The 25,053-nt window shown below is 58.7% G+C and overlaps 1 protein-coding gene across 1 annotated transcript in view; it reads right to left on the bottom strand.

Moving 5' to 3' along the window:
* The window catches only part of KCNH6 (potassium voltage-gated channel, subfamily H (eag-related), member 6), a 33,696-nt gene that overhangs the window by 7,905 nt on the left and 738 nt on the right, over positions 1-25,053 (bottom strand). Inside the window, exons 2-9 of the mRNA XM_010561367.1 lie at positions 22,299-22,529; positions 13,744-13,899; positions 10,753-10,862; positions 8,582-8,894; positions 6,819-7,030; positions 1,916-2,344; positions 767-1,166; positions 283-482 (exon numbers count right to left, since the gene is read on the bottom strand). Of these exons, the coding sequence (XP_010559669.1) occupies positions 283-482; positions 767-1,166; positions 1,916-2,344; positions 6,819-7,030; positions 8,582-8,894; positions 10,753-10,862; positions 13,744-13,899; positions 22,299-22,529 (2,051 nt within the window). The remainder of the gene's footprint in view (positions 1-282; positions 483-766; positions 1,167-1,915; positions 2,345-6,818; positions 7,031-8,581; positions 8,895-10,752; positions 10,863-13,743; positions 13,900-22,298; positions 22,530-25,053) is intronic.

Genomic DNA, 25,053 nt, shown 5'->3' with positions numbered 1-25,053 from the left:
CGCGCTGGCACCAAACCTGCTCTCTGGCCAAGAAATGCCGTCATGCCCCTGGAAAACCTCTGGGTAGATGTGGAGGGATGGACAGACAGAGGGGGAGAAGGAGAAAGAGGGATGCAGGAGGTGAATGGGTAGACAGACTGTCTCCAGCCTCCCAAGTCTTCTCCTGCCTCCTCTCCACCCTGGTCAAAAGGATGGAAATGTTTGGGTGGACCCAGAGCTGGACTCCAGGTTGTTCAGGACAAGGTGCCGTGAGGACATGGGGCCTCCCCACCCTGTACTCACCGCATTCATGTCGATGCCGTTGGTGTAGGACCAGGCGTGCTGGAAATACTCCTCCAGGCGCTGGCGCAGGGGGTTGGGGATCTGGTGGAAGCGGATGAACTCCTTGACCCGGAGCATCTGTGTGTGGTAGCGGGCTGTGCCCGAGTACAGGCGCTGGATGATAGCAGAGACGTTGCCAAAGATGCTGGCGTACATCAGAGCTGCAACGAGAGGGCAGGACTCAGCAGGACATGGGGAGATGCATGTCCAACTACATCAGACCTGGAACCAGCAGATTTCCAAAACCCATACCTACCATGGACCTGAAACCAGTGGGTTTCCGAAACCCATATTTCTATCTATCACTCCATGCATTTGTCTGTGCAGAAGAGGCACAGGCAGATGCTGTCTTAAAATCCCACGTGCTCTCCCTGTTTCTCCCCAGAGCAGCCCCTCCAACCTCCAAAGCAGGGATGGGGACAGCAGGACACGCGCAGGCACTCACAGCCAATAAGCATGACGCAGATGGAGAAGATCTTCTCAGAGTTGGTGTTGGGTGAGACGTTGCCGAACCCCACGCTGGTGAGGCTGCTGAAGGTGAAGTAGAGGGCAGTGACGTATTTATCCTTGATGGATGGGCCGGAGGAGAGGTCGCTGTCATTGTAGCGCTTGCCAATCTGGTCACCCAGGTTGTCCAGCCAGCCGATCTTGTGCTCCATGTAGGGCCGCTCCACGTTGCCGATGGCATACCAGATGCAGGCCAGCCAGTGGGCAATGAGGGCGAAGGTGCACATGAGCAGGAAGAGCACGGCCGCTCCGTACTCAGAATAGCGGTCCAGCTTGCGGGCGACACGGACCAGGCGCAGCAACCGGGCGGTCTTCAGGAGGCCAATGAGGGTGGTGGTCTGCAGGGGCAAGGTGAGAAAACTCAGGGACAAGCAGGGGATAAATCTGGCTAAAGGCATGTCTCCAGCCTAGCTGTGCTCCCTTTGAAGGATAAAAATGTATTGCTAGAGCATGAATCACCTTGTCCTGGAGGTGACATCTGAAATAGGTTAGATGAATCATGCCACAGAACGGGCAGTTTCCCTCTGCTGACCATAAAGGCAACAAGCTCTGGGATTACAGGTGAGCGAGTGAGAGGAGCCAAGGCCAACTCCATGTTTCCTGATGGGTCCTCACCTTGCCAACTGTTGCTCCCAAAACAGCTGCCTTTCACCCCACCCCACAGGCTCTTAGCTGAGGCGAGGTCTCCAGGTAGCACAGTAACCACAGGGCCATCCCATTGCCAACATTTTGAGTCTGGCTGGCAACGCAGCCCAAAATTTGGCCTCGCTGGCGTGTGGGGCTGGTCCCTAAACTGAGCTCCCAGCCTGGTCTCCTGGGTCCAGTTAGACACTATCTTAGCACTTACAGTAGGGTCTGTGTGGCTGTCTGGCCCTACTAAATAAAATTCCAAGTCCCAGCTGCTTAATAAAAACATGTAATGACATCCTTGTCCATCCCTCTGACTCACCACCCCTCTCCTTGCAGATCTAGCCATCCACCACTTACATTAAGCCATCCACATCCCTCTCTTTCTCTCCCATACATCTCTCCCTATCCATGCATGAGTCCCCTCCTGTCCTGATGGACGTCCAGGCCCTGCCTGTACCTCATCAGAGCCAGAGCGGAAGATGAGCAGGTCAAAGGGGATGGCGGCGACCATGTCGATGAGGAACCATCCCTTGAAGTAGTGGATGGCAATCTTGCCAGGGTGGCTCACCACCTCATCGTTGACGTTGACGTAGGTGGTACGGAAGTTGATGACAATGTCCACAATGAACATGATGTCCACGATGAGGTCAATAATGTTGAGTGGGTCACAGGAGTAGCTGCAGTCCCAGTGCTTCTCTTCCACCTGCTCCTCATTGAGGAGGAAGGCGGCCGAGTAGGGGGTGAAGACAGCTGTGTAGATGACCAGCAGAAGGATGAGCCAATCCCAGACGGCCTTGAAGGGACTGTAGTGCAGGATGGTCCATCGGTGGATGCGTGGTGCCTGCAGCTTGTACTCGGGAAGGACGTCAGCACCCAGGGATAGCACCTGCCAGGAGATGGGTGTGAGAAGGATGGGAGACCAGGAGAGAGGTTGGGTAAGGCCAGGAGCCAGGCAAAGGGCTCCCACATGCTGGGGGACATGTGAGGAGCATGCAGTGGGTTTCCTGCACCCTTTTCACCTTCATTGCCTTCATATGTTTTTGTCCAGGAGGCCACAAGGTGAGTTGCCCAACTATGGCTGACACCAAGTTCTGCCCGGCTCCTCGTCTGTCTGTGATGGCCAGCCAGAGCACCCTTGGGGCAGCTGTTTACCTGCTTTATGCCCTTCAGACCCTACCATGCCAGCAGAGAGGAAAGTGCCTCCTGCCGTGCCTCCTTCTACCCTCAGCTCTGTGCCACCAGCCCAGGAGCTGCTGGGTATCCCTGCCACAGGGCTATGGGGATGGGCAGCTTGGAGGTGCAGTCCCACGGCTGTGCCATGGCCTGGCCCCGAAGGTGATGGAACATTAGGCATCCCACAAGCCTTGCACAGTGCCTTTCACAGCCCCAGCAGGGACCTTCCCCCTTGATGTCCCTCTGGCACAGTCATCTTCCAAGGAAAGGGGACAGGTTGGGCCAACCCCAGCAAAGCCTGGCCTCGGGTAATGCCCATTTCCCATCTGAGCACCCCAGGAACAGGGTGACCTGCGGCCACTAGTGTGCAAACACCATCATCTCATGCACACAGGCATCCTCCCATATTGTCATGTGTCCCCACGTCTGTCTGCCCTCATGGAGACACGCTCCCACGGCACCAGTTGAGTCCCCACACGTCCCAGGCCTGTCCCAGCTCCCCCCTCCAGGACCAACGCCAGCTCCCGATGGGCTCTGAAGCCACTCTCAGGACACAACGCAAGGTGCTGGGGACCAGGAGGGCTAGGGCTGTGCTGCTTTGGGTGCTGGGAGACGGTGGCATGAAAGGACTTATTTGGAGCTGGGGGCAGCTGGATCCTCCCTGCCTGCCCCTGCCGCTCTGTTGTCCCCCGTGTCCCCCCTCGGTGCTGGCCACCAGTACCACCTGCAGAGGAGGGCAAGGGGCACCTCAATGTTCTCTCCTGGCACCAAGCCCCCCGCTAAAAAGGTGCTTTTTGCCAGGCTGCGAAGGAGAGGAAAGGGGAGGCTCCACATGCCATGGTGATGGGCACCACCACGACTCTGGCAACTGATTTGAAGAAGGGCCTGATCCTTCCTGTGCTGCCACCCATCTTGTTCAAGGGTTCAAGGGCTTCCCAAGGGCTCCTGGTGCTACGAGCCAGAGCGGATCCAGCCCCGCAGCCCTTTTCTACCACAACAAGCATGCTCTCACATCCCACAACCCCGGGATGTCGGTGGGTCCCATGCCCTGGGGGTGCCCCCTGCTCCTACCTGCCTGCAGCTTGCCCGGCGCCCCAGACGGCAGCTGACCCTCGAAGTCCGGGTGTCCATCATGGGACCCCCCAACCCCGCACGCCCAGGCAGCGACCGGCACGGTGGGTGCAGGACCGGGGCCATGGCATTGCCCACGCAGGCACACATGCACTCGGCTGGGCGGGTGGGAGACATGCAGCTGCGAAGGGCATTTAGGAGCCTGGTGTGAATTAATCAAACCCAATCGATGCTGGGGCCCCCGTGGGGACAAGAGCACCAATGGGGCAGCAGGAGCTGCCGACGTCGCTGGCGGATGGAGAGGGGAGGGATTGGAAAAAGTGACCCAAACGCAATCGTTGTGGAAAGGAATGAGGCAACGGCTGGGATTGGGGACCGGCTCCTGGGGGGACAGCAGGGAAGGGGACAAGGCGATGCTGGTAAAACGCTTGGTCCCAAAGCTAAGACATGCCCAGCAGACCTGAGACGGGCTCCTACGCCTTGTTTTTGGGAAAACCAGCAATGCTCCCACCCTCAGCAGCTGAATCTCTTCATCCTGCCCGGCCGGAGGCAGCTCTGTGGGGCTAGTCCTGAATTCAGGCCCCCAGATTCTGTTCCCCGTGCTGGGACACCTGCCTTGCCCCTCGTCCCTGCTCCTGGCACCTGGCTCTTGTGGCAGAAGCAAAAGCAGGTCAAGCCCTGTTGTTTTCCAGGCAGGAATTAATAAAAACCCACAAGCCCAAAGATTTGAGGCAGAAAAGGGAAAAGAAATAACCCCTAAAAGAGCATCGAAACCAACGTGGAGCCAGGGAGCAGCTGCAGCCTCGTCCCTCTCTGCCCCTTGGGGATGGGGAAGGCTGCGGCTGGCACCCTTGGGTGGCCTGGGTGTCCCCGGGTGTCACCACGGGTGGCAGTGCTGGGTGCCCCCCGTGGCGATCCCGCTGGGTGCCCCTTCCCTCTTCCCCTTCCCCCTGCACTTACCGGCTTCAGCTGCAGCCGCAGGCTCATGGTGCGGGGTGCTGGGTGCTGGCAGCGGGGTGCCGGGCGGCAAGCGAGGGAGCGAAGCAGCCGCAGGAGGGAGGAGGAGGAGGAGGAGGGATGGAGGAGGGAGCAGGGTGTGTGTGGGCTGTGGGTGACGAAGGGGGGAGGCTCCCATGGCCCTGGCTAACCCAGGCCATTGCTCGTGCCCTGCGGGGCCCAGCAGCCATGCGCCTTCCTCCTCCCTTGCCCCATAGTGGGGATGGGGATGGGGAGGGGGACACCAAGCTGGGGAGGGGGGGACCACACCAGAGTCACCGGGAGACCCTCAAGCACAAGGGACTGGGCAGGATCAGGCCCACGGTGCTGGCTGCAGGCAGGCACTGACCCAGTGTCCCTCCCAGCATGTATCCTGACACAACTCAGCTCCCCCCATCCCCGTCCCCAGCACCTTCCTGCCCAGCTCCACCACCACCCGCTGCCTGCGGGGAAGTTCGGGGGGACCGGGAGAGATGCCACCCACAAGATGGGACCCCAGCCTGGTGGCACCGACTCCACGGTGTCCCCGTGTGCCTCCAGCCGTGCCCCTGGCGGGCTGAGCCCGGCACATTCATTGCACTTGTGACCTGCCCTCCCTGCCTGCTTGCTGCGGGGCTGGACCACCCCAACCAGCCTATGTCTGCCTCTCCCTGCCCGCCAGCCGGTATTTTTAGATGCTGTTAGCGGTGTCTCGCCGCCGTCTCTGCCTCACCCGTGAATTATTTAGTGGCCGAGAGTGGGGAGCCGTGGCTTGGCAGGAGATGTGGGGGACATCGGGGTGAGGACAGGCAGGATGTCTGGGTCCCCCAAGGCCGTGGGGAGATGCGGCGGGGAGGAGAGGTCCATCCTGTCCCATCCCATCCCATCTGGAGATTTAAGGCGAAGGGAAGATTGACCTTTGTGAGTGCCGCACGGCTGCACTGCGGGGCCCTGCAGCCACCACCCGTCAGCTCCGATCCCGTCACCCCGCAACCAGCTAATTGACCCCGCATCGAGCGGCCGGTGCCACCGTGCCAGCGTCACCCCGGCACGCAGCAGCGGTCCCCGATGTGTGGGTGTCCCTTGTGATGGGGACGGGGGCATGGAGGCTGCTCGCTGTCTCGCCGAGGCGTTCAGGGGCTGATCCCGGGTCACTGCGGTCACCCCCAGATGAGAGGGACTAAGCGGACTTCGGGATGAAGGGGACAAGCCAGGGGCACAACAAGCCCAAAAACTGCCCTGTGCCACGGGGAGCCCACCCACCATGCACAGAGGCCACAGTGGTAAAGGTTTGCCGGGACTGAGACAGGATGAAAATCCCACAGAGCACCCAGCTCTGATGGAGCAAACCTTCAAGCCTGGAGGCTTTTCTGGGGTCAGATGGCTGTATTTTCATTAAATTGGCCCTCAGCTGCTGCTGGCGATGGTGGGAGGTGCCCTTCGATGTATTTTGTACATCGTGGCTCTCCCGTGCCTCAGTTTCCCCACTGGTAAGAGCTCCTTACTCGGGATTGCAGGATGCAACAGCACCTTTTACACACACTGACATCCCTGTGTCCCCTACAGTGACAGTACGGTGCCATGCGTGTCCCCTTCGGTGACAGCGCGCTGCCACAAGTGTCCCCTGCAGTGACAGGGCAGTGCCACACGTGTTGGTGACAGTGCAGTGCCACCTGCTGTCTCCCAGGGGATCCTGTGGCCCTCGGCGTGGCCACCCGTGCTCCTGGCGTGGGGGTCCCTGGCCGAGCACCTCGGGGCCAGCGGTGCGCCGGGGGATCCATCCCCAGAATTGGGGGGCAGGAAACAGTGGCCAGAGCCTCCCCCAGGAAGGAAACCACATGCACACACAAACATGCACACGCGTGTGTCCCCTTCAAGGCCACCATCACCCCACGAGCAGTTCATGCCTGTGTTCCCCTGGCCACAGATTACCAGAAATACTGATTTAGGGGGGAAAAAGAGCATTTCAACCATTCAGAGGACATAACACAGGGATACTGGCATTGCCTAGGATGGAAACTCCAGGTATCACTCTCCTCTCTGCTCCTCTCCTCCAAAACCCACAGGAATCCTGTTACTGTACCCCAGCAGCAGCTCCACCACCCCACCGCTGCCTCGGTGGCATCCCACCGCCCACGTACCTGTGTGACCTTCTCGGTGACGTTCTGGGTGCGCTCCATCACCTTGTGGGGAGCAATTATCTCGATCTCTGTGGTGGAGCCCGAGCGGTGCTTCTCCAGGTTGAACTCCACAAAGTTGAGCGTGAACTGAGGGATCTGGCTGATGGTCCGGTACTTCATGAGGTCCGAGTCTGAAGTGGAGTTCGGGGGGTTGGGTTTGACGTGGGAAGCCTCTGAAAGAGGATGGAGAGCAGCGTTGAGGAGGTTGGTATGAGCAGAAGCCAGTCTGCGGAGCCCTGATCTCGGTGCAGCACATCCAGGAGTTGGGGACCACCACAAGGTGCCACCAGAAGGTACCAATGTCTGCCTGGCCATAAAGGCTTGGCTTCTTCAGGGTGGCTCCTGACATGGGATGCCCAACCCGAGATGCCTGAGAGGGGGCTGCTTTTCAGACACATCACCCATCTTTTCACCATTAAATCTCCTTCAGGGGGCTCAGACCAGCTGCCAAAATACAGAGGCACCTAATATCCTTTGCTACCCCTGAAGACTGTGGCAGGTTGGGGACCAGCCCCAAGGAGACCCACCCTGGCTAACAGGGATGCCAAGACTGGCATGAAAACAGATGAAGGAGAAGGTGGGTCTCCTCCACCCTTGCATGCTTCAGCCTGACCAACATAGCTCCTGCCTTGGTTTTTGGCCACCAAACTGAGCCAGGAGCTGAATGATGTCCCCACCAGATGTATCCTCCACCCCCAGGCTTCAGGTAGGGAGGTCGGGGTTTTCTCTTGAAGAGCTGTAGTGGGGCTGGATCCTGTCAGTTTTCCCTGGGGATCTGCTTCTCTGGGTCACCCCAGTGCAGGACCAGGGAGGAAGCCCCAGAGGTGATCGGTTCATGGTCAGGCTTGCGGCAGCGTGTAGTCGTGGAAGGGAGCATGTACCCACACCCAGGGCTTCAGGAACATCCCCAAGCATGGTAACCAGTGTGTCCCAACCTCTCTGTCTCCTACAGGCAGGACAGCGTTATATTTTCAGTTTTCTACCCCTTCTATCCCTTGCACTCTGACATTGACCCAAGAGGTGTCATGGGCAGGAGGTGTCTGAAGACATTGTGAAGGTGCCCAGTTAGCACCAGACATCCTGCTGGAACCCTTCTCCTCCCTGTTCATTCCTCTTCCCTCCCTCTATATTGTGTCCCATCCTGGGGATCCATAACCTGCGAGTGTTTGAGTATCATGATCCCCCACCCTGTTTTCTCAAGCCAGACACCGCAGACTGATCTCTCTCCATCCCCCAATTACTGAGGCTTCTTGCCTGACCTCTGTCTTATTTGTCATCATCTCTCTCACGAGAACAAGAGGTCTGGACATGAACACCATGGTGGAGGGACGTTTCCTCCTACAGAGTGGCCCGCCCGGTGTCTCGTCCACCTCCAACACATGGACACAGCTCACATTGCACATTCCTGCAGACCCCTTCCCTCCCTCCCGGGGAGGTGGGACGGCATCGGGACGCCCCTCGCGTGGGGCAGCCAAACGCAACCTCACGCGGTCTCACGTCTCACGCGCAACACCATGGATGGCTCTACCCAAAAAGCAGGACCTGCCGACGCAGGGAATCACATGGAGACCAGCGGGTTTTGGGGAGAAAACCCCAGCTTATCTCCACTTTGCAGAGGGAAAAGCAGTGAAAAAAAGAGACCTCCCCCCCGAGACGTGCCGGGACCATCGCCCGGGACCGTGGCTCCCGCAGTAGGACCGACAACTCCGGGGTTTTTCCCCTACCTGAGTTTGCCCTCCTTTCCCTGAATTTTCTCTGGAACTCAGACCTCGCAGCCTCAAAGTTGTCCAAGGAGGAGACCCTGCGGAGGCTGTGGAAGCTGCCCCCGGGGCGAGACCGAAAGAAACCCCACGCAGAGTACGACCCTCGTGGGCCCAGCAAGGGAGGCTCTTGTTTCGGGGACGAGTGTTGTAGGGTGGGGTCGGCCTCCAGGCTCGGCCTCCGCTCCTTTTCCAGGAGGGATTCGGTCTCTGACTGCACACAGTTCTCCTTGGGCGATGTCTTCAAGTCCCTCAAAATCAGGGAGTCACCACCAGGCTTTAAGACAGCCGGGAGAAAGCGTTTTATTAGAAGGAGTCCTCGCGTGCTGGGGGGGGGGAAGAGGGGGAGCTGGGGGAGGTAAGAGGAGGGGCAGAGGGCTGGGAAGCGCTGCGGTTCCTGAGGTCACCTCCAACTGGGACCAGGACCTCCTTTGCGGTGGGGCGACCGAGTCCTCGGGGACTTGGCAGCTCCTACCTCCTGCCAGCTCCTACCGGAGGCTGGGTGGCCGCGGGGTGGTTTGCAAGGCGATGCTGCACAGCTGGGAAGCAGGCCAGAGCAAGAAAAGAAGAGGAGACCCTAGGGATAGGCTTGCCTGGAGTACCTGCCTTGCCGTGCGCTTTTCCGAGGTGTCCCTACGTCCCACCACTGGACCTGCCCTTCCCTCACCTGCTGCGAGAGCTCAGGCCACCACTGAGGGTTGGTGCCCGGGGTCCTGTGCTGGCATCTATGGGAGAGGATGTGTTCTGCACCAGGAAGCACTGGAGGAGCTGCTGGGCTTGCAAATTTGGCCATACGTGGTCCTCCCTCTCCTACAGCACCCCTTGGCCGTTGCTAAACCTTTTCCCCTGGAGACCTAAAGAGTTTCCAGCCTTTAAGAACTTCTGCAATGAGATGCACAAAGCAGCCATCTTCTGGGGCAGAAACCTATGGGTCTATGCCCGTACCCATCATACCCACGGGAGGGACTGGGATTTTGCGTGCATGCCCAAGGCACCCTGTGGCATTTCTCACTATCCCTGAGGACCTTATTGCAAGTTTTAGGAAGGGCTGCCTGCTGACTGCCCCTGTGTCTGCTGGGCTGCCCCAAATTGGACCAGGCTCCACCAAAGCGGTGGGTCATCAGGTTGTCCTCAATGCACATCTTCCACGCGTGTACACCTGAAACATTGCAGTGCACCACGCAGCTTCAAACTGGGGGTACCCAGAGCCTTTAGCAGTGCTGGTGTCTGTAGGACTGACATACCCAGAACATCTGATAATGCTATATGTGTCTTCCACTTGCCGTAAACACAATCTCTGAGAAGACAGGCATCAAATCTGTAATTTTGGGAAGCAGCTTTATCCAGGCTGTCTGGATACACCCAGCACAGCAAGAACCTGGCGCCTGGGGATGCGTTAGCAGAGCAAAAGCCTCCAGCCCACAGCCCTGTGCCTCAAGCTGCAGCATTTCAGAAAACAACCCGTCTTTGCCCGGAGATGCCTTGAGCACTTTTGACAGTCAAGAAGCCACCAAGAACAGCAACCTCTAAAGAGGTCCCACCAACATTTTCCCAATCTCGTCATGTCAGTAATGACAGCGTCACCCTCCATCACACAAAGCACAGTCTTTGCTGAAGGACTAAGCCAGAGCTGCCTGGCCCCTGCCAGGAAAACGTGGGGAAACGTGCCCTTCCGAGGTTTGCCTGCAAGTCCCTGCCAGTCCCTGCTTAGAGCAGACCTACTCCAGTCTCCTGCAGTAACCAGCACGTCCCCTCCTTGGGGTGGGGACAACTCCCTGGAGCTCCACCATCCTGGACAACTTGCGCTACGGAGCCAGACCTTCCTCCCAGCTTCGGCAGCGGTGCTCGCCGGCTCGGCACATCTCCCGCTCCCCCTGCGAGCCATGGCATGCGCCGTGCTGGGCTGGCCCCACGGGGCAGCACCATCTAGCTCTATCCCATGCCACCAAAGCACCGCCGCTCACCACCAGCCCTCGCCAGGACCAGTGCTCAGCACTGACCCAGTGCCGGAGCCCCTACCGCCGGATACGGCCCGAGCCACAGCAGCCGAGGGAGAGCGGGATGGGGAGAGCGGAGGAAGAGCGCTGGGACCTGGCCTGAGGCATGGGCTTATATCAGACAAAGGCTACGGTTACCTTTCCATAGTCAATGGCTACTCCATCAAACTCACTGGTGGGCAGAGATTTCCGCTGGATTTTGAGTCGCCGCAGGGACGGGAGACTAAACTTCAACCTCCTACCTTGACCTTGTTAGAAAGAAAAACAAAACACAAGAGAGACAGATGTAACCTAGCTGCACATGATGGCTGGAGCGAGATGGGGCGGCGCGGTGGCAGGGGAAGAGGCTATGGAGAATTTTGGGTGGCTTTGGGGGACGTATGTGCTGCGTGGTCCTTCTTCCTCCAACATACTCGCTATTCCCATGCCATCGCATCGCCGTGTGCTCAAGGCAGAGCCTGACCTGGCAGAAAGCACTGCTGGGCTGGACGAGAGTCCCCTACAACCGTGGATGCAAGACGGGAAAGGTGCAGAGCATCCCTAAGCCAATTAAAGAGGTTAAAGACACTTAAGGGATTTGGACCTGGAGGAAATCGAGCCTCTAAATCTCCTTGGTGGGACTTGGGGGAAAAAAAAACCACATGAAAGAGATGGTAAGTTAGCAAGGCATTAAAAAAGTAGTTCCAGCAATTTTGTTCCTGGAGTTGTTCTGGATTTTAGGTGAGGGATGCTGGACCAAAGAGAGGGGGTCCCTTGCTGCCATCACGGGGGACCAGGAGACTGCCTTGCTGGAGACTGGGACAAGGGCAGCCGGGGCTGCAAGGAGCTGCAAAAGAGGTTCTGGAGGGGAAGGGACCAGACGTGGAGGGGAACCGGCAGTGCCCACAGCGGGATCCAATGCCCCTGGTTGTGACACCCAGTACAAAGTTGCTTGTCCTCTTCTAGTGCTGGTCCATGGAGGAGACTGTGGCTGCCTGCTACTACAGGGTTAGTGCGAGCAGCCAGGCTCACACCCTGCTGCCTCAGGGCCCAGGTCAGCCCTGGGATTCCTCCGACCCCCAGCAGCACCAGCTGTACTCACTAACTGGACCAAAAGTGGCCTAAATCCCGAGGCGTGTGGGACGCGACATGAGCTCCGCAAAGGCTTTGTCCTCTGGGAAAAAGCAGCACATTGAGGAGCTGTTTGGTTTTGGCAGGATTTGCTTCCCTCACCGAGCCCCGACACACCGCTGAGCCACTCAGGCAGGCTCCCGACCTGCCCAGTTCCCCAAAAATGCCCCCACAGATGGGGGGACCATGCAGGCTCCTTCTGCTCACCCCATCCCCACTGCCCAGAGCAGCTTTCCAGCTGGAAGAAGCAAAGCAGCCAACTTTCCCTGCACACCAGTGAGCCAGGGACCGGCAACGCAGCCGCCTGCGGACGTGTAATTAAAGACTGAGTCAGAAAACCCGTGCACGAGAGACCGATCTGGGCTGGCGCCAGCAGCTCTGGCCTTTCCGCACTCCCCAGAGCTGGAGTGAAACCTGAGCAATGCTCCTCAGGATGTGCAGCACAATCTCCAACGCGCAGGAAAGCAATAGGTACCCTCTTTATTTGGGTGCCTTCTGCAGCCAGAGGTATGTCTCGGGGTGGAATGGGGTACGGATGCATCGTATGTCGACATGTACTGAGAGCTGAGGGGGCTGCAAAGCAACACCGGTGCTGGAATTTAGGATTTCCTCAGCAGTCTGTGCAGAGAGGCTAACTGGTATTAAAGCAATCCACCAAAAATATAAATCCCATCACTTGATAGACACAGGAACACATGCACAGGTTATATATACATTCACACGCATATGTCCAGAAGTCCCGTGTGCGTATGTCTGGCCTGAGGATATATAAAACCCATCACCACACAGAGCTCCTCTGCTGGTACCTGCTGCCACGCACGCAAACACCTTAATGGCTCTGGGATGTATAGATGTACCAAGTGTGAATGTGTTAAAGCTCACATTACCATACTGATACAAGGGGCAGCGTGAAGGGTCCCCGTCAGCCCCTGATGTGACCTGACCCTGGCTCGAGTCCCATCCCTCTGTGTCACCCCATGTGCCGTGAGGGGACGGACCCGGGCTGCTCCCACAGCTTTACTTTGAGGCCTGCCCAAAGCCTCCCTATAGCGACCCGCATGCCCAGGGAGCGTTTGCATGAAGATAGATGTAGGATTATTTCCCTGACTAAAATATAGGTGACTGGCACCACGGGCTGTGTAGCAGGTGGGTATTTAGAAGCTACAGTTCTCCTTCCCGTGGTCAGGTCCAACATCTGCATCCCTGGGTATCCGCATCCCCTTGAGAGCCTCACCAGAGATCCCCCTTGATCCAGCCTTCCCAAAAAAGGGAGTTTGGATTTTCCACTGCCTCCAAAAGCCCCACAAAACCCCAGGCTGACCCTGCAACAGGGGGGAACAGCCCAAAGCCAAGGCAGGCTCAGAGCCATCCCAGCACAACCATCCTTGTGCCATTCTCCTGCGGTGATGTCCCCGTAGCACAGCCATGCTGTCGGTGACACCAAATGTCCCCTGGCCCTCCCAGTGACCCCGCGCACAGGTCCTGTCCCGTACCAGCACCTCCTGTCCCGGCCAGCATGATGCTGCAGGCACGCAGGAGGGGCCCAAGGTGCTGCTGGAAAAAAACCTCCCAGCGTTAAATATGGAAAGGACGCAGCAAAGCAGGGGTTGCGCAGAGGGGCTCACAGCGAGACACCCTCTCCTTAAAAATGCACCATCCCGTGCGGGGAGGTCGGTCCCCACCCCTGTCCCCAGTCCCTGGGGCTTTGGGAGGTGTGTGCAGGCTGGTGTGCAGGTGAGGGGCTGCGTGGGGGGGGAGCACAGCCAGCTCAAAGAGCCTTTTTTCACCCAGTTAGTGTTTGGCTGGATCAGTCCCGGATCAGTCCCTGCGGCTGTGCAGAAACACAAACCTCTGCTCCCGGGCACTCTGCAGGATTCAGCCCCACGATGCAGGATCCTGCCCTGCCATGGGTGCATCCTTCAGCCCCCCACGAGCTTCCAAGAAACCCATGGGATGGGGATAGCCCTAAGGATGCTGTGCTGCCCTCCCGCCGTCCCCACCGTCCCTGGTGACACCCACCTCCACGCCAGCTCTGCGACAGGCGCTGGTGCAGGCTCCGGCTGGCGCTCTTGGTGATCAGCTGTGCCAGGTCCTCGAAGTTGAGGATGAACATGATGACAACGCCGTCCTCGTTCTTCACCGGCACCACGTCCACCAGGCAGCGGAAACACGAGGCTGCCGAGCAGAGACAGGCTCAGGGGGAGCTGCACAGGGCGCTTTGCCCCCTCACCCCCCCCACCACTAAACACTTTTGGCAGAAAAGTATTTTTTTAAGCACTTTGATGGGTGTAATCCCTGCAGATGGGCAGTGGAGGATTTGGAAGCCTATCTGAGCCCTGGGAAAGGGCTGTATCGTTGCAGCATCCCAGGTCACACAGATCGCATCTTGCCTTTTTTTTTTTTTGTCCCAGGCAGTCATTTATATTAACGTACTTGAGAGCAGCAACTAAAGAGTAGGTAATTAAGAGCTCAGAAAGTCCCAGGTAGTGGTTTAACCTCATTAAGCATGCTGCTTGTAATCATGCTGTAGCTAATTGCTCTGCAATTGCCAGGCAGTTTTTGGGGATTGACTTCAGCTGTCTCGTGTCCTGGATGTGGGCAACGGGGTTGAGCCTGACCATGTGCCATGTCCTGACCCTGGACAGCAGGATGTGGTGGGATCAGTGTGATGGTCCCCAAGGACATCCCCTAAAGGCACTGGCATGGAGTGGTCAGGCACAGCCTTGTCTCACTCCTTCCATGGGGAAACTGAGGCACAGGGGGAGCACAAGGGCTGGCTCAATGTCCTGGGAGTGAGGGGGGCTGTGGGGAGGACCCCAAACACGGCCACAGTGCACGAGGCTGTATGGATTTGCCTGTTGGATGCCAGCTCGACCCCATGGCTCTGCTTGTGCTGGTAGCCAGGTACCAGTTTGCAATTAGAGGCACCCAAAAATACCTGCAGGCCTTTCCCAAAGCAGCAAGTGGAGGATACAGGGGGCTTCCCACCTCCCTTGCCAACTTTATTCCGCCAAATCCTTCAAAAACCCTACCCAAAGGTACAATCACTGTGGGTCCCTTCCTTGAGTTGTCTCCTGTTGCTTTGGCACCGGTGGGAGTGGGAACCCCCGAGCTGCAGCCACTGCTGCAGCCCCTCTGGCAAAGCCCCCTGAACCCCCTCTGGGCTCCTACCCCAAAACTCTTAGAAATGATGGAGCAACCAGGTACCACTGCCCAGCTGGTACAGAGCAAAGCGACCTCCTTCCACGGCAGATTTTGCTGGGTGTGGATCCCTGATCTTGCCTTTCACCCGTGCTCTGATTACCAGGGATTAGCGGATCTGGCAGGGATGCGCTGCCGGCCCGATCCAGTGCTGTCCTGCTCTTGCCATGGCCAAGCTCTGGCCGGGAGGGGGATGTCAGCCTTTCTGTGTATAATTTTAAGGAGCTCAGGGCCTCCCGTAATCAGGAGCAGATGGCCGGCATCGGGCAACTTCAAAATCTGCCATGACGTCAGGGATGTGCACATACACAGACACACACACACAGACAAGAACGGGAAAGAAATGGATACGGTGAAATCCGTTTAAAGGGCCTGGCAGCCAGGATTATTTCTTTCTTTCTTTCTTTATTTCATTGTTGTTCACCACAGGGAGAGGAAATCCACTTAAACGTGTGAGCTGGGGAGGAGGCGGGGGGGTATTTTCAGCAGATAAAGTTGTTTCGAAGGGACACATGGGCACGCTGTGGGCTACCCTCATGTGGAGCCAGTGGGGACGGAAAGAAATGAGTCCTTCCCTGCCTTTGTCAGGATTTTTAGGGATCTAAAAGGCAAGCGGTGTTCTTTATTTAGGTGGTGCCGAGTAAGTGAGGTGTCCTGCGTGATACTAAGGTGGCACGTGCCTGGTGGGATGATGCGGTGCCATCCCTGCGATGCCGCGGCTCTGCCGGTGCTGCCATTGGGGGTATGCACGTGTGCCCGCTCGCCTGCACGTGTGATGCCCGGTGGCACCACATGCTTTCTCCTTTGGTGTGTTATAAAATGAGGGGTTTTATCCCTGCAGGTGATTTCGAAGCATCACTAACTTCCCGGGGACCTGCAGCCGAGCAGGGTTCATTGGCATGGGCAGCCATTGGTTCCATGCTTCCCCGCTGGACCGGGAATCCTGATCCAGATGGCCTGATCCTGGCTCACATGCTCTGCCCTTCTGCATCCCTTTCACTGCTTCACTTTTCCTTCTTAAGCTCCTCCGTGGCGGTGGGAAGGAATGGCCTCTGAGCCGTTCTCATGGGAGCTGGATCCTGGCAGGCCCTATGTGGCATGGAAAGGGTTAATCCCATGGCCGATGCTGAACAGCTGAAAACTGGGCCCAGTTACATCCAGTTGGAGGGATATAAAGAGCAGCTGGGAGGTGGTTGGGGCTGGGTTTGGGAGGCAGCTGGTGCCTGGTTTGAGCCTGCAAATCTGAGAGGTGCTGAGCCTGAGCAGCCCTGGCCGATGCTGCTGCGAGCCCCTATGCTGATCCCTTCTTAAATTAAATAGAATAGACTATTTCTGTTGGAAGGGACCTACAACGCTCATCTAGTCCAAATGCCTGACCGATTCAGGGCTGACCAAAAGTTAATTGGGTATGGGACCCTCCAAAACCAGGGGAATCACCCCAAAAGCACCCCTGTCAGGCACAGCCCTGCATGCCAGGAGCTCAGTGCCTGGCTCAGACCCTCACCCCGTAGCATGGATAGCGTCAAGGGGATGATGGAGCATCGGGGCCAGGAGTGGGAGCAGGGGGTTCCCTTAAGCCTGGCCCAAAGACAGGGCAGTCCCCCAGAATCTGGGGTCTCTGGGCAGCTGTGATTTGGGGTACTGCCAGCTCTGGGAAGAGGCTGCAGCTGGGATACCCCTGGCACCCTCTGCCCTGACTTGATTTCCCTGCGGCGAGCCAGCCTGGGCTCTGCCAAATACTGAGCCTTGCCCCCAAAAACCAGGCACCCCAGACCTGCTGCGGTGCTGGTGGGCTGAGCCGGCCCCAGGAGGGACCCCAGCCCTGCACTCCCGTCCTCGTTCCTCGATCGACTGTCCCCATCCATCTGCCTGACTCTTCCCTTCAGCTGTTCAGCTAATCTGTCTCCATCCATCTAATTTTATCCAGCCGCCAAATGATCTCTTGGAAGAGCCCCGGGGCCGTTCGCAACCTGCCTGTGCTCCGTGGCCGCTGCCGTGGGGCTGACTGCACGCCTGTCTGGGGCGAAACCCAGCCCAGGGGCTGCGGAAAGGGCTCAGCAGGAGGGATGCGACGTGGATGCTGTTTTGGAGGGTCCCACACCCGATACGATGGGTTTGCGTGGGCTGGGAAAACCAGCTCATTCCCTAAAACCCTGGGCTGGGTTTGATCTTCCCAGCACCCAGCCCACCTCCCCCAAGCCGAGCGCTCGGAGGTTTGTGCTTTCCAACCTATCTTGGCTTCTGACCTTGATAAAAGCGAGCACTTAATAACATTAAAAATGTCATCGTCGGGGGCCCTCCCTCCCCAGCCCTCTTATCCTCCGTGGCCACCACTGGTTAATGCATTTGTCGGTATCATCAGTATTAAACTAATCAACAGGACACGGGAGTTTCCGAGAGCCGGACACAAACCAGTATTGTTATGAATATTAAAAAAGCAAGCTATTAATCTGTCCTCGGAGCTCTTACCGAGTCCTTCCCTCCCCCCGGCCGGGAGATTTAATCTGCAGGGTCTCATGGCAGAGTGGCTAAATCTATAGTGGTATTATATAACGGAGCGGAGGAGAGGGGCTGGGAAGGGCACGGAGGGGACAGGGATGGGGACGGAGCCGTGCTCCGGGGCTGGCTGGCACACCTGGATTGATGCTCAGGAGGGCTGAGCCTTGGTCCCATCTGGGGATAAATCAGCGTCACGGTGCGGTAGGAACTTCAAAGGGAAGCGCAGGTTGCCGGGAGGCCCTAAAGCAAATCCTCAAGGCGGGATGGAAAATTATCCTGAGCCAGTGGGGATGGGTCTCCCTTGGGGTCTGGGGTGAGCGATGGGTGCTGGGGAACCCCCACACCTGGGTCTGCATCGCCCTGCGCCGGGAGGGGATGTGCACCACGAGGTCTGCATTGGTCCCTCTCTCCACATCCAAACGGGGCATCGGGAGACTGAAACCCGCTGTGACACCAGACCGGGAAAAACGCTCCTTGCAGCAACCCCTGAACTGCTAAAATGACCTTATTAAGTAACAGCGGCGGGATGGAGGTTACCCCCTGTGTGGTGACGAATAGCAGGGATTTCTGCACTTAGCAGAGAGCTCGCTGGTCGGAAGCAGCAGCAGAGGGGGAAAACCAGGAGAGTCGGGAGACGGAAGGTACCCACAGACAACATGGCTGCAAGAAGGATGCCCCCAAGCCCAGCGGGATGTTATGGGGGTGCTCTGATCCCCAGGAGCCAAAAAGGGTCCCGGATCAATACAGGGGGTTGGCAAAATGCAGCTTAACCTCTGCTGCAAGTGAAGCAAGTGGCTGCATCCAGGCCCATGGTCCTTCCCTTGCTAAATCCCCGCCGGCCACAGGAATTAGTCCAGCTTAGCGCAGGGCTGTGTGGCCAAAGCTGCAGAGCTGACAGCATTTTGCGGGGCTATCTGGCCATCCCAATGTCCCTGTCCCCATGACACATGGGGCCACCTCCGACTAGGGATGCAACAGCCGGCGAGGATGGAGGTGGAGGGTTTGGGGTGGGAATAGGGCTCTGCCAGGGCAGGGATTTCAGGAAAAAGCCTCCTGGGAAGCATCCCTGGGGGTGCTGGGGATGCTCTAGGCCTGTCCCTCTGTTCATGGGACATCTGGTCCAAGCACAAAGCATCCAAGGAGCAGCAGAGGATGGAAAATGTGTCTTTTCCAGCTTTGTGCCCCGATTGCACTGTCCCTGGGGCAGAGCCGGAGCAGCGGGGGTGGCCGGAGCTGTGGCACAGCCATGCCAGGGATGGCAGAATCGGCCCCACAGCGCGGGATCTCTGGGACCGGAGCATTTGTCGTTGTGAGGCAGGATGTTTATAAGTCCCCTTCTGGAGTTGGGCCACGGTGTCTGTCCCTTTACCGAGGTCACAGCCCGGCTCTGCCGAGCCCAACTCTTAAAGGAACGCAAAGCAAACGGCCGCAGCTTGGCTTAAAACCCATGTTTTTGTACAAGCAAACAGCTCAAGTTGGAGTTGGGGTTTTGTCAGCTGGCTGTGCCTCCCTGCTCCTCCGCCACCCGGGAGGTCCCCTCCGTCCTGCCTTGTCCACCCACGGGGACAGCAGCAGAGGCTCCCTGGGGCTTCCAGCACCGGCCCCCCCAGCCCTGACGGTGCCAGGATCCAGCAGCTGCCGGTGGGATTTGCCCTCCGGCTTCCAGCGAGCCCGTCGGGCATGTCACAGGTTGCTGTTTATAAAGCTGTACGGAGAAACCTTGGCTGGATCCATCCCTGCCTGCCTCAGCCTGGCAGCAGCTGCTGGAGAGGTGATTGCTGTGCTATGGATGTGCCCTGGGCTGGGGACAGAGGGGACAGGTCCACATGAGTCCCTCTGTCCCCCTTGGGTGCAGTGATACCCCACGACCCATGCCCGGCTGCCAGCCCTGCAGTTGCCTGCTCAAGCACCCCATGGGGAGCTGCAGGGGGGACACCGGGTGCCCCAGTCGCTCTGTGACCTCCCCCCTCCTGGAGCCCCCCAGGGGAAATCCCAGTTTACAGCACCGGTGTAATGAGTTTGCCAGGCTGATCTGGTCTCTAATCCCCGGTCCCAGGGGACCGGCACAAACTGCTTTTGCTGGACGGGACCAGCCTGGGGAGGGGACGGGGATGGAGGGGCTGGGGCTGCAGGCAGCGGCTGCCTCACCAGCTGCTCCGGCTGTTTCGGCCCCGCATCTCTCTTTCCATATTCATAAGCATCCCATTCATGCAGATTAACGGCGAAGCGCTCGGCGGGCACTGCCAGCTGCTGCCGCTCAGGCCATGCCAGCGCCGCGGTGCCCAGCACCTGTGGCCACCGGTCCCGCTCCGGGGACTCCAGAGGCTCTCGTCGGTGGCTTCGCTGCAAAGCACATCACCCTCCAGGAGAAAAAAAAAAACAACCCTGGATGCTGCTCAGCCCCATCAGCCCCTTGGTGCTGTCTCCAGGGGATGCTGGAAGGGGGGTCGGCTCAGCCCTGGACACCGTGGGTAGTGTGTCCCTGGGGCTGGTGGCTGTGGCTGCTCCTCGTCCCGGCAGAGGCTGATCCCGTAATGACCCCCCTGGCTGGGGCAGCCCCAGCTGTGCAGCATCTTGTAAGGAAATTAACTTTTCACTGATTTCCCGGCTTTGAGCAGGGGATTAGAGCCCGCACGCGCCGTGGCCGGGCACTCCCCGCTTTCCAATGCTTTTTTGGGGCTGCCGTGGCGGGGAGGGACAACTGCCCTTGCTGGGCAAGTCCCATCTTCCCCCAACTGAACTTGCTTCTTGGCTCCATTTCGGCTACCCAGAGCTGAGCTCGCTGTCGGCACCCGTGGCTCCTATATAATTAGCTAATGACAGCATGGGCATCTGGGTGAGGACTGAGCAGCAAGGCTGTCCCCAGGGACATGCATCACCCCATCATACAGCATCCTGCCTATGCAGGGGCAGAGCCACCTGCCCGGACACCCATGGGTGCTCCCCTTCCCACCTACCTCCATCCATCCCACCCTGGCCCTGCCGGGGGGGGGCCCCGACAGGCAGATTTGTCTCTGGTAACCAGAAAAGCGAGGAAACAACCCCGCGAGCTGCAGAGCCAGGAGTACCGCAGTAATAAACAGCAGGTCGAGGCTGGAGATTGGTGCTGCCGGTATGAAAAGGAGGACAGGCGGGTTCGGAGCCTCCGCCGGCTAATTAAGCAGCAGCTCCCTATAATGTGAAGGCCTTTTCTTTGCCGATAAGGCCCATTTATAATGGGCTGAGCGGTCACAGGCTGAGTGCTGGGGGGAAACAATTGGAAAGCATATTGCTGATGGGGCTGGGTTTTAAAAATAGACATGAAGGGCTTGCTTCTGGGCTTTTTTTTTTTTTTCCCCTTCTGGTTTTTTTTTTTTTCATAAAAAAGAGAAGAAAGCGGCTCAGAGCTGCACTGAGAGTTTCCCGTGGCCTAGAGGAAGAGCAGGGTTCCGAGGAGAGCACCGAGCATCCCGTGAGCCCGGCGGGAACGCTTCAAAGCAGGGAGGATGATGTTGGATCGGACTCCCAGCTGAGCAGTCCCCGGGGATGGATGGGGAAACTATCCCGAGGGAGCTGAACAGGGCTGCACACGCTGTCCTTGCCACAGCCACGCGTTGGCGTTGGGATGGGACCATGGGGACAGCATGTGCCCGCTTCTCCTCGTGCCTCCCAGGCTGCGCTGGGCTCCAGCCAGCCCCCTGCAAACCACAGCGGCCGAGGGGACACTCGCAGCCCAACACTGGGACCGCTTCCCAGCCCTGCTTCACCCAGGACTGGCCCAGCGGGGAAGAGACTCCGTCGGGTCCCTTGCCAAGGATGGGAGGAAAATCATACGGGAAACGCGGATGGTGAGCGGCCTGATCCTGCCACCGTGCAGGGTCCGGTCCCGCCGGGTTAACCGTGTGGGTTAACATGCAGGGGTGCTTGCCAGCGGATAATTCCCGGGGCCGATACGCTGGCACCTGGATGCCAGCCCAGGAGATAGGGTCTGGGAGGGAGGCCAGGACATCCAGGTCCCAGCCCCGGAGATAGGGTGCTGGGCTGGGAGCCAGGGCTCTTGCCTTCTCCTTCCCTTCACTTCCAGTTGTTTCTCCTCCACCCTGCCACCCCGGGAGCTGCCGGCAGCAGGGTGCAGCCTCTTGCTCAGGCCAAGCCCCCATCAATGCAATCTAAAGTGATGGGAAAGCTCCACAGGTTGAAAAAAGGAAATACTTAGTATTTTTAACCTCTAGCGAGCACCCAATCTGCATTCCTCCCACCCCTGGGAGCCCGGGCCATTGCTGGTTTGCAGCATCAAGCACTAAATATTTATTTAACTTCCTGCAGTATTAGAACTAATCACTAGTATTTTCCATCAAAGCTTCATTTTCATCTTAACGTAATTCCATCTGTGCACGCACAGCCACATCCTGCTCACTGGAAAGGCAGCTCTGAAGCCGTCGCCTGCACCCGCTTTTGGCGGAGATGGGGGGGATCTATCTCGTCTCCTCTCAGAGCACAGACCAGGAGACCCATGTCCCAGCCCGGCTCCTCCATGGGCTTCCCATGGGATCCTTATTCATGACGCAAGGATCCCATGAGCGATGCCATCGCTTTGCCCCGGGAGCTCTGAGGCATCACCGAGGTCTCACAAATGACCCGATTCCCAAATAATCCAGCAGCAACTTCCATTGTTCAAGGTCCCAGTGCCCCCAGTGCCCCATGACAGCAGAGACAGCTCCATCCCGCCAGGAGCCACGATGGACTCACCCTCGGCAAAGCCCCAGATCTGGATGCAAACCCGATGTCCTGGTAGCATCACACTCCCTTCGCCTCCCACCACTGGCTTCCGACAGCCCAAATCCCGGGCAGGTGACACTTCCCACCACCAGATCACCCCGAAAAGCGACTCTTACTGTCTTTGCGGTAGTAGAGGATCTCGAGCTTGCACTCCTCGGAGCCGAGCAGCGCCTGGGTGAGCTGCGCGATGGAGCTCTTGGTGGTGTCGGGACCGGTGAGGAAGTCGCAGGTGCAGGGTCGCTGCATCACCTCCACACGGGAGTAGCCGAACATCTCGCAGAAGCCATCGTTGCAGTAGATGATGGCACAGTTCTCCATCTGGGCGTTGGCAATGAGGAACTTGCGGTCTGCAGGGGGGCAGGAGAGCACGAGGCTTAGGAGGGTGGGGGGGACCCACAGGGACGGGGGACAGCCTGGGTGGGTGGTGGGTGCTTGGGCTTTTTGATGCCACCTGCCATGGGGTTTGTGCAGGGATGGGCTCCCCGGGGACACCGGTGACAGGTCTGGGGGAAGGATGGGTGGCACCAGCCCACACCACCCTGGGTGCTGCCCTGCTCTTCAGAGAAAGAAAATTCCCCCAATTCCACATGAATCTGTGACCGTGGGGACGGGGGGATCCAAAGCAGGGGTCCCCAGTAAAGGCAGTTTTTGCTGGGCTGGGCCAACCCACGCAGCCTTGACATCTCACCGCTCGCATGTGGGGACTCGCTGCTTTCTCATACATGGGAAATCCGTCCCTGACCGGCACTGCAGGCAGAGGGAAGAGCTGCAGCGTCCATTCCTTCCCAGGAGCTTATCAGGGACCTGAGTTATCTCGGAGACTTCCCACCCTTGCTCAGATTTGACTGAAGTCAGGCAAGAGGCGAGAGGAGGAGTAAGCGTGAGGCTTGGCTTCATGGGAAGCCGGTTGAAACCCATCACACTAATGAATCTCCTAATGTTTTATAGGATAATGGTGCCTTCGGGCTAAAGCTGAAATCCAGACCCCTCTGAGCTTCGTGGCCCCTGTGCTCAAGAAGAAAAGGGCTCAGGTGGAGGAAAGGGGAAACTGAGGCAGGGAGTGGTGCTGCCCCATCCCCTCCTGGTGCTGCAGCCACCCAGGCTGGGCTGGGGCCGGACTCGCTGTCGTGCCGGGGTGTGTGGCAACACTGCCCAGATGGAACCGCTTCCGTCCTTATCCCGGGGGAGACCCAGCCTAGAGCTTTGATTTGGTTTGATTTTTGGTTTGGTTTTTTTTTTTTCAAGGAGATCGGGGGGTGCTGGGCTGGGGAGGACCCTCTCTGGGACAGGTTTGCTGGGATGTGACAGAGGGCTGTGGATGCTGATGTGATGGATGCCGTGCCCCGCCCAGCAGCATCTCCCTCAGCGTTTGGCACCGGCTCCGGACTGGAGCCAGAGGCAGGTCAGAGCGGAGGGTCCGTTTGGAGGCTGCCTCCCAGCCCAGACCCCAATTAATCTCCTGGATTACCCAGGAATGGCATCTGCAGCCTGTGCGCTCCAGAGCCCCACTGCGCTCCAGCGTCGTGGGGAATTTCACCCAAAAGCGGGAAGAAACGTCCGCCTGGTTGCGGCACCCAGCGCCGGGATTCAACGGGGTGGGGGAGACCCCTCCTCGGCACATTGGGGCTCTCCTTAATGTCACCTGCAGAGTCCCAGCTCTGGAGGATGCCTCCCAGTAAAACCAGTGTCCCCAGGGATGCTGCACCGAGCTCTCCTGCTTCATCCCACCCTGTGACAGCCCTTGGTGGTCCTTTGTGGGGGACTCCCACCCCGACACCTTTCCCTCTCCCACGCAGGGCTGGCGCCGGTGCTGCAAACAGCACAAACCACCACAGCCAAACGTTTCCCAGTTCCCTCTTCCCAATCCTTCTCTATCTAAATCACTCTGCCAGCTGGAAGGTGGCACAAGGAGGGGACCTTCCCCCAAAGCCCCGCTCCTGGAGCGCGCTCTCTCCACCTGCGATGAACGTTTCCCCATCCAGCGCCAGCCCCGCGGGCCGGATCCAGGCTGGATCCAGGCTGGGCTGGCGCAGGACAGGATTTACGGGGCTGGCAGGGTGCCGAAACAAGCTGTGTGCTGAGCACAGGGGATGTGACCAAGGCCAGGATGGGAAGGAGCTGCAGAGCCAGCTCTCCCTGGGGGTATTTTCACCCCAGATTTGCTTTCTGCCCTGCCCTCACCTGCAGATTTGCCCTTGCCCTCACGGTACCAGGGCTCAGCACCAGCCCTAGGAAGGAAGCGCTGGGCCTTTCCAGCTCCAGCGGGGACTCACCGGGTGCAGCTGCACCCATGGGAGCTGCAGGGGTGGGGTGAAGTCACCCACGAGCAGAGGAAGACACGCTGCCCGTGGCAGCGATGTGACCGGGGAGGGGGCTGGTTTGGTGTCTCCCAACACCCGTCACATCATGAAGCTGCCGCGGGGGAGTGCGGGGTGATGTTTCGGCAGAGCCCAGCTGGTGCCTGACATGGCTGGCAGAGCGCAGGCAGGGAGCGGGCAGGGACGAGGGGGCCTGGCTGCTTCCCCGCAGACACACTTCGCCGTGTGCCCCTGCTGCTCCCCAGCCGCCGCTTCCCAGTGGGAACTGATAGGAACCAGGGACAGTTTTTCTCACTTCCCATCCCCAGGGTCACGTCACTCACTGCCAGGGCAGGCAGCGCAGATCTGGCAGGGGTGGCAGCGCCAGGGACATTTGCCCACCTGGCAAACTCGGACACTGGAGAAAAACCACAGCGAGCTGGGGTGGTGGGGGGTGCACAGCCCCAGTATCCCACGGCAGACCCCCGAGCACAGCTTTTGGGGGGACCCCAGTCCCCCCCTCCCCTCATCCACAGCTCCCTGGGGGAGACCCAGCCTCTCGGGGTGCCCAGAC

The sequence above is a fragment of the Haliaeetus leucocephalus genome, unplaced genomic scaffold, assembly GCF_000737465.1.
Source record: "Haliaeetus leucocephalus isolate CR32 unplaced genomic scaffold, Haliaeetus_leucocephalus-4.0 Scaffold144, whole genome shotgun sequence".
In the NCBI taxonomy this organism is placed as follows: domain Eukaryota; kingdom Metazoa; phylum Chordata; class Aves; order Accipitriformes; family Accipitridae; genus Haliaeetus; species Haliaeetus leucocephalus.
Note: the sequence above shows the minus strand (reverse complement) of the source record. Positions and strands in the feature narration are given on the sequence as shown.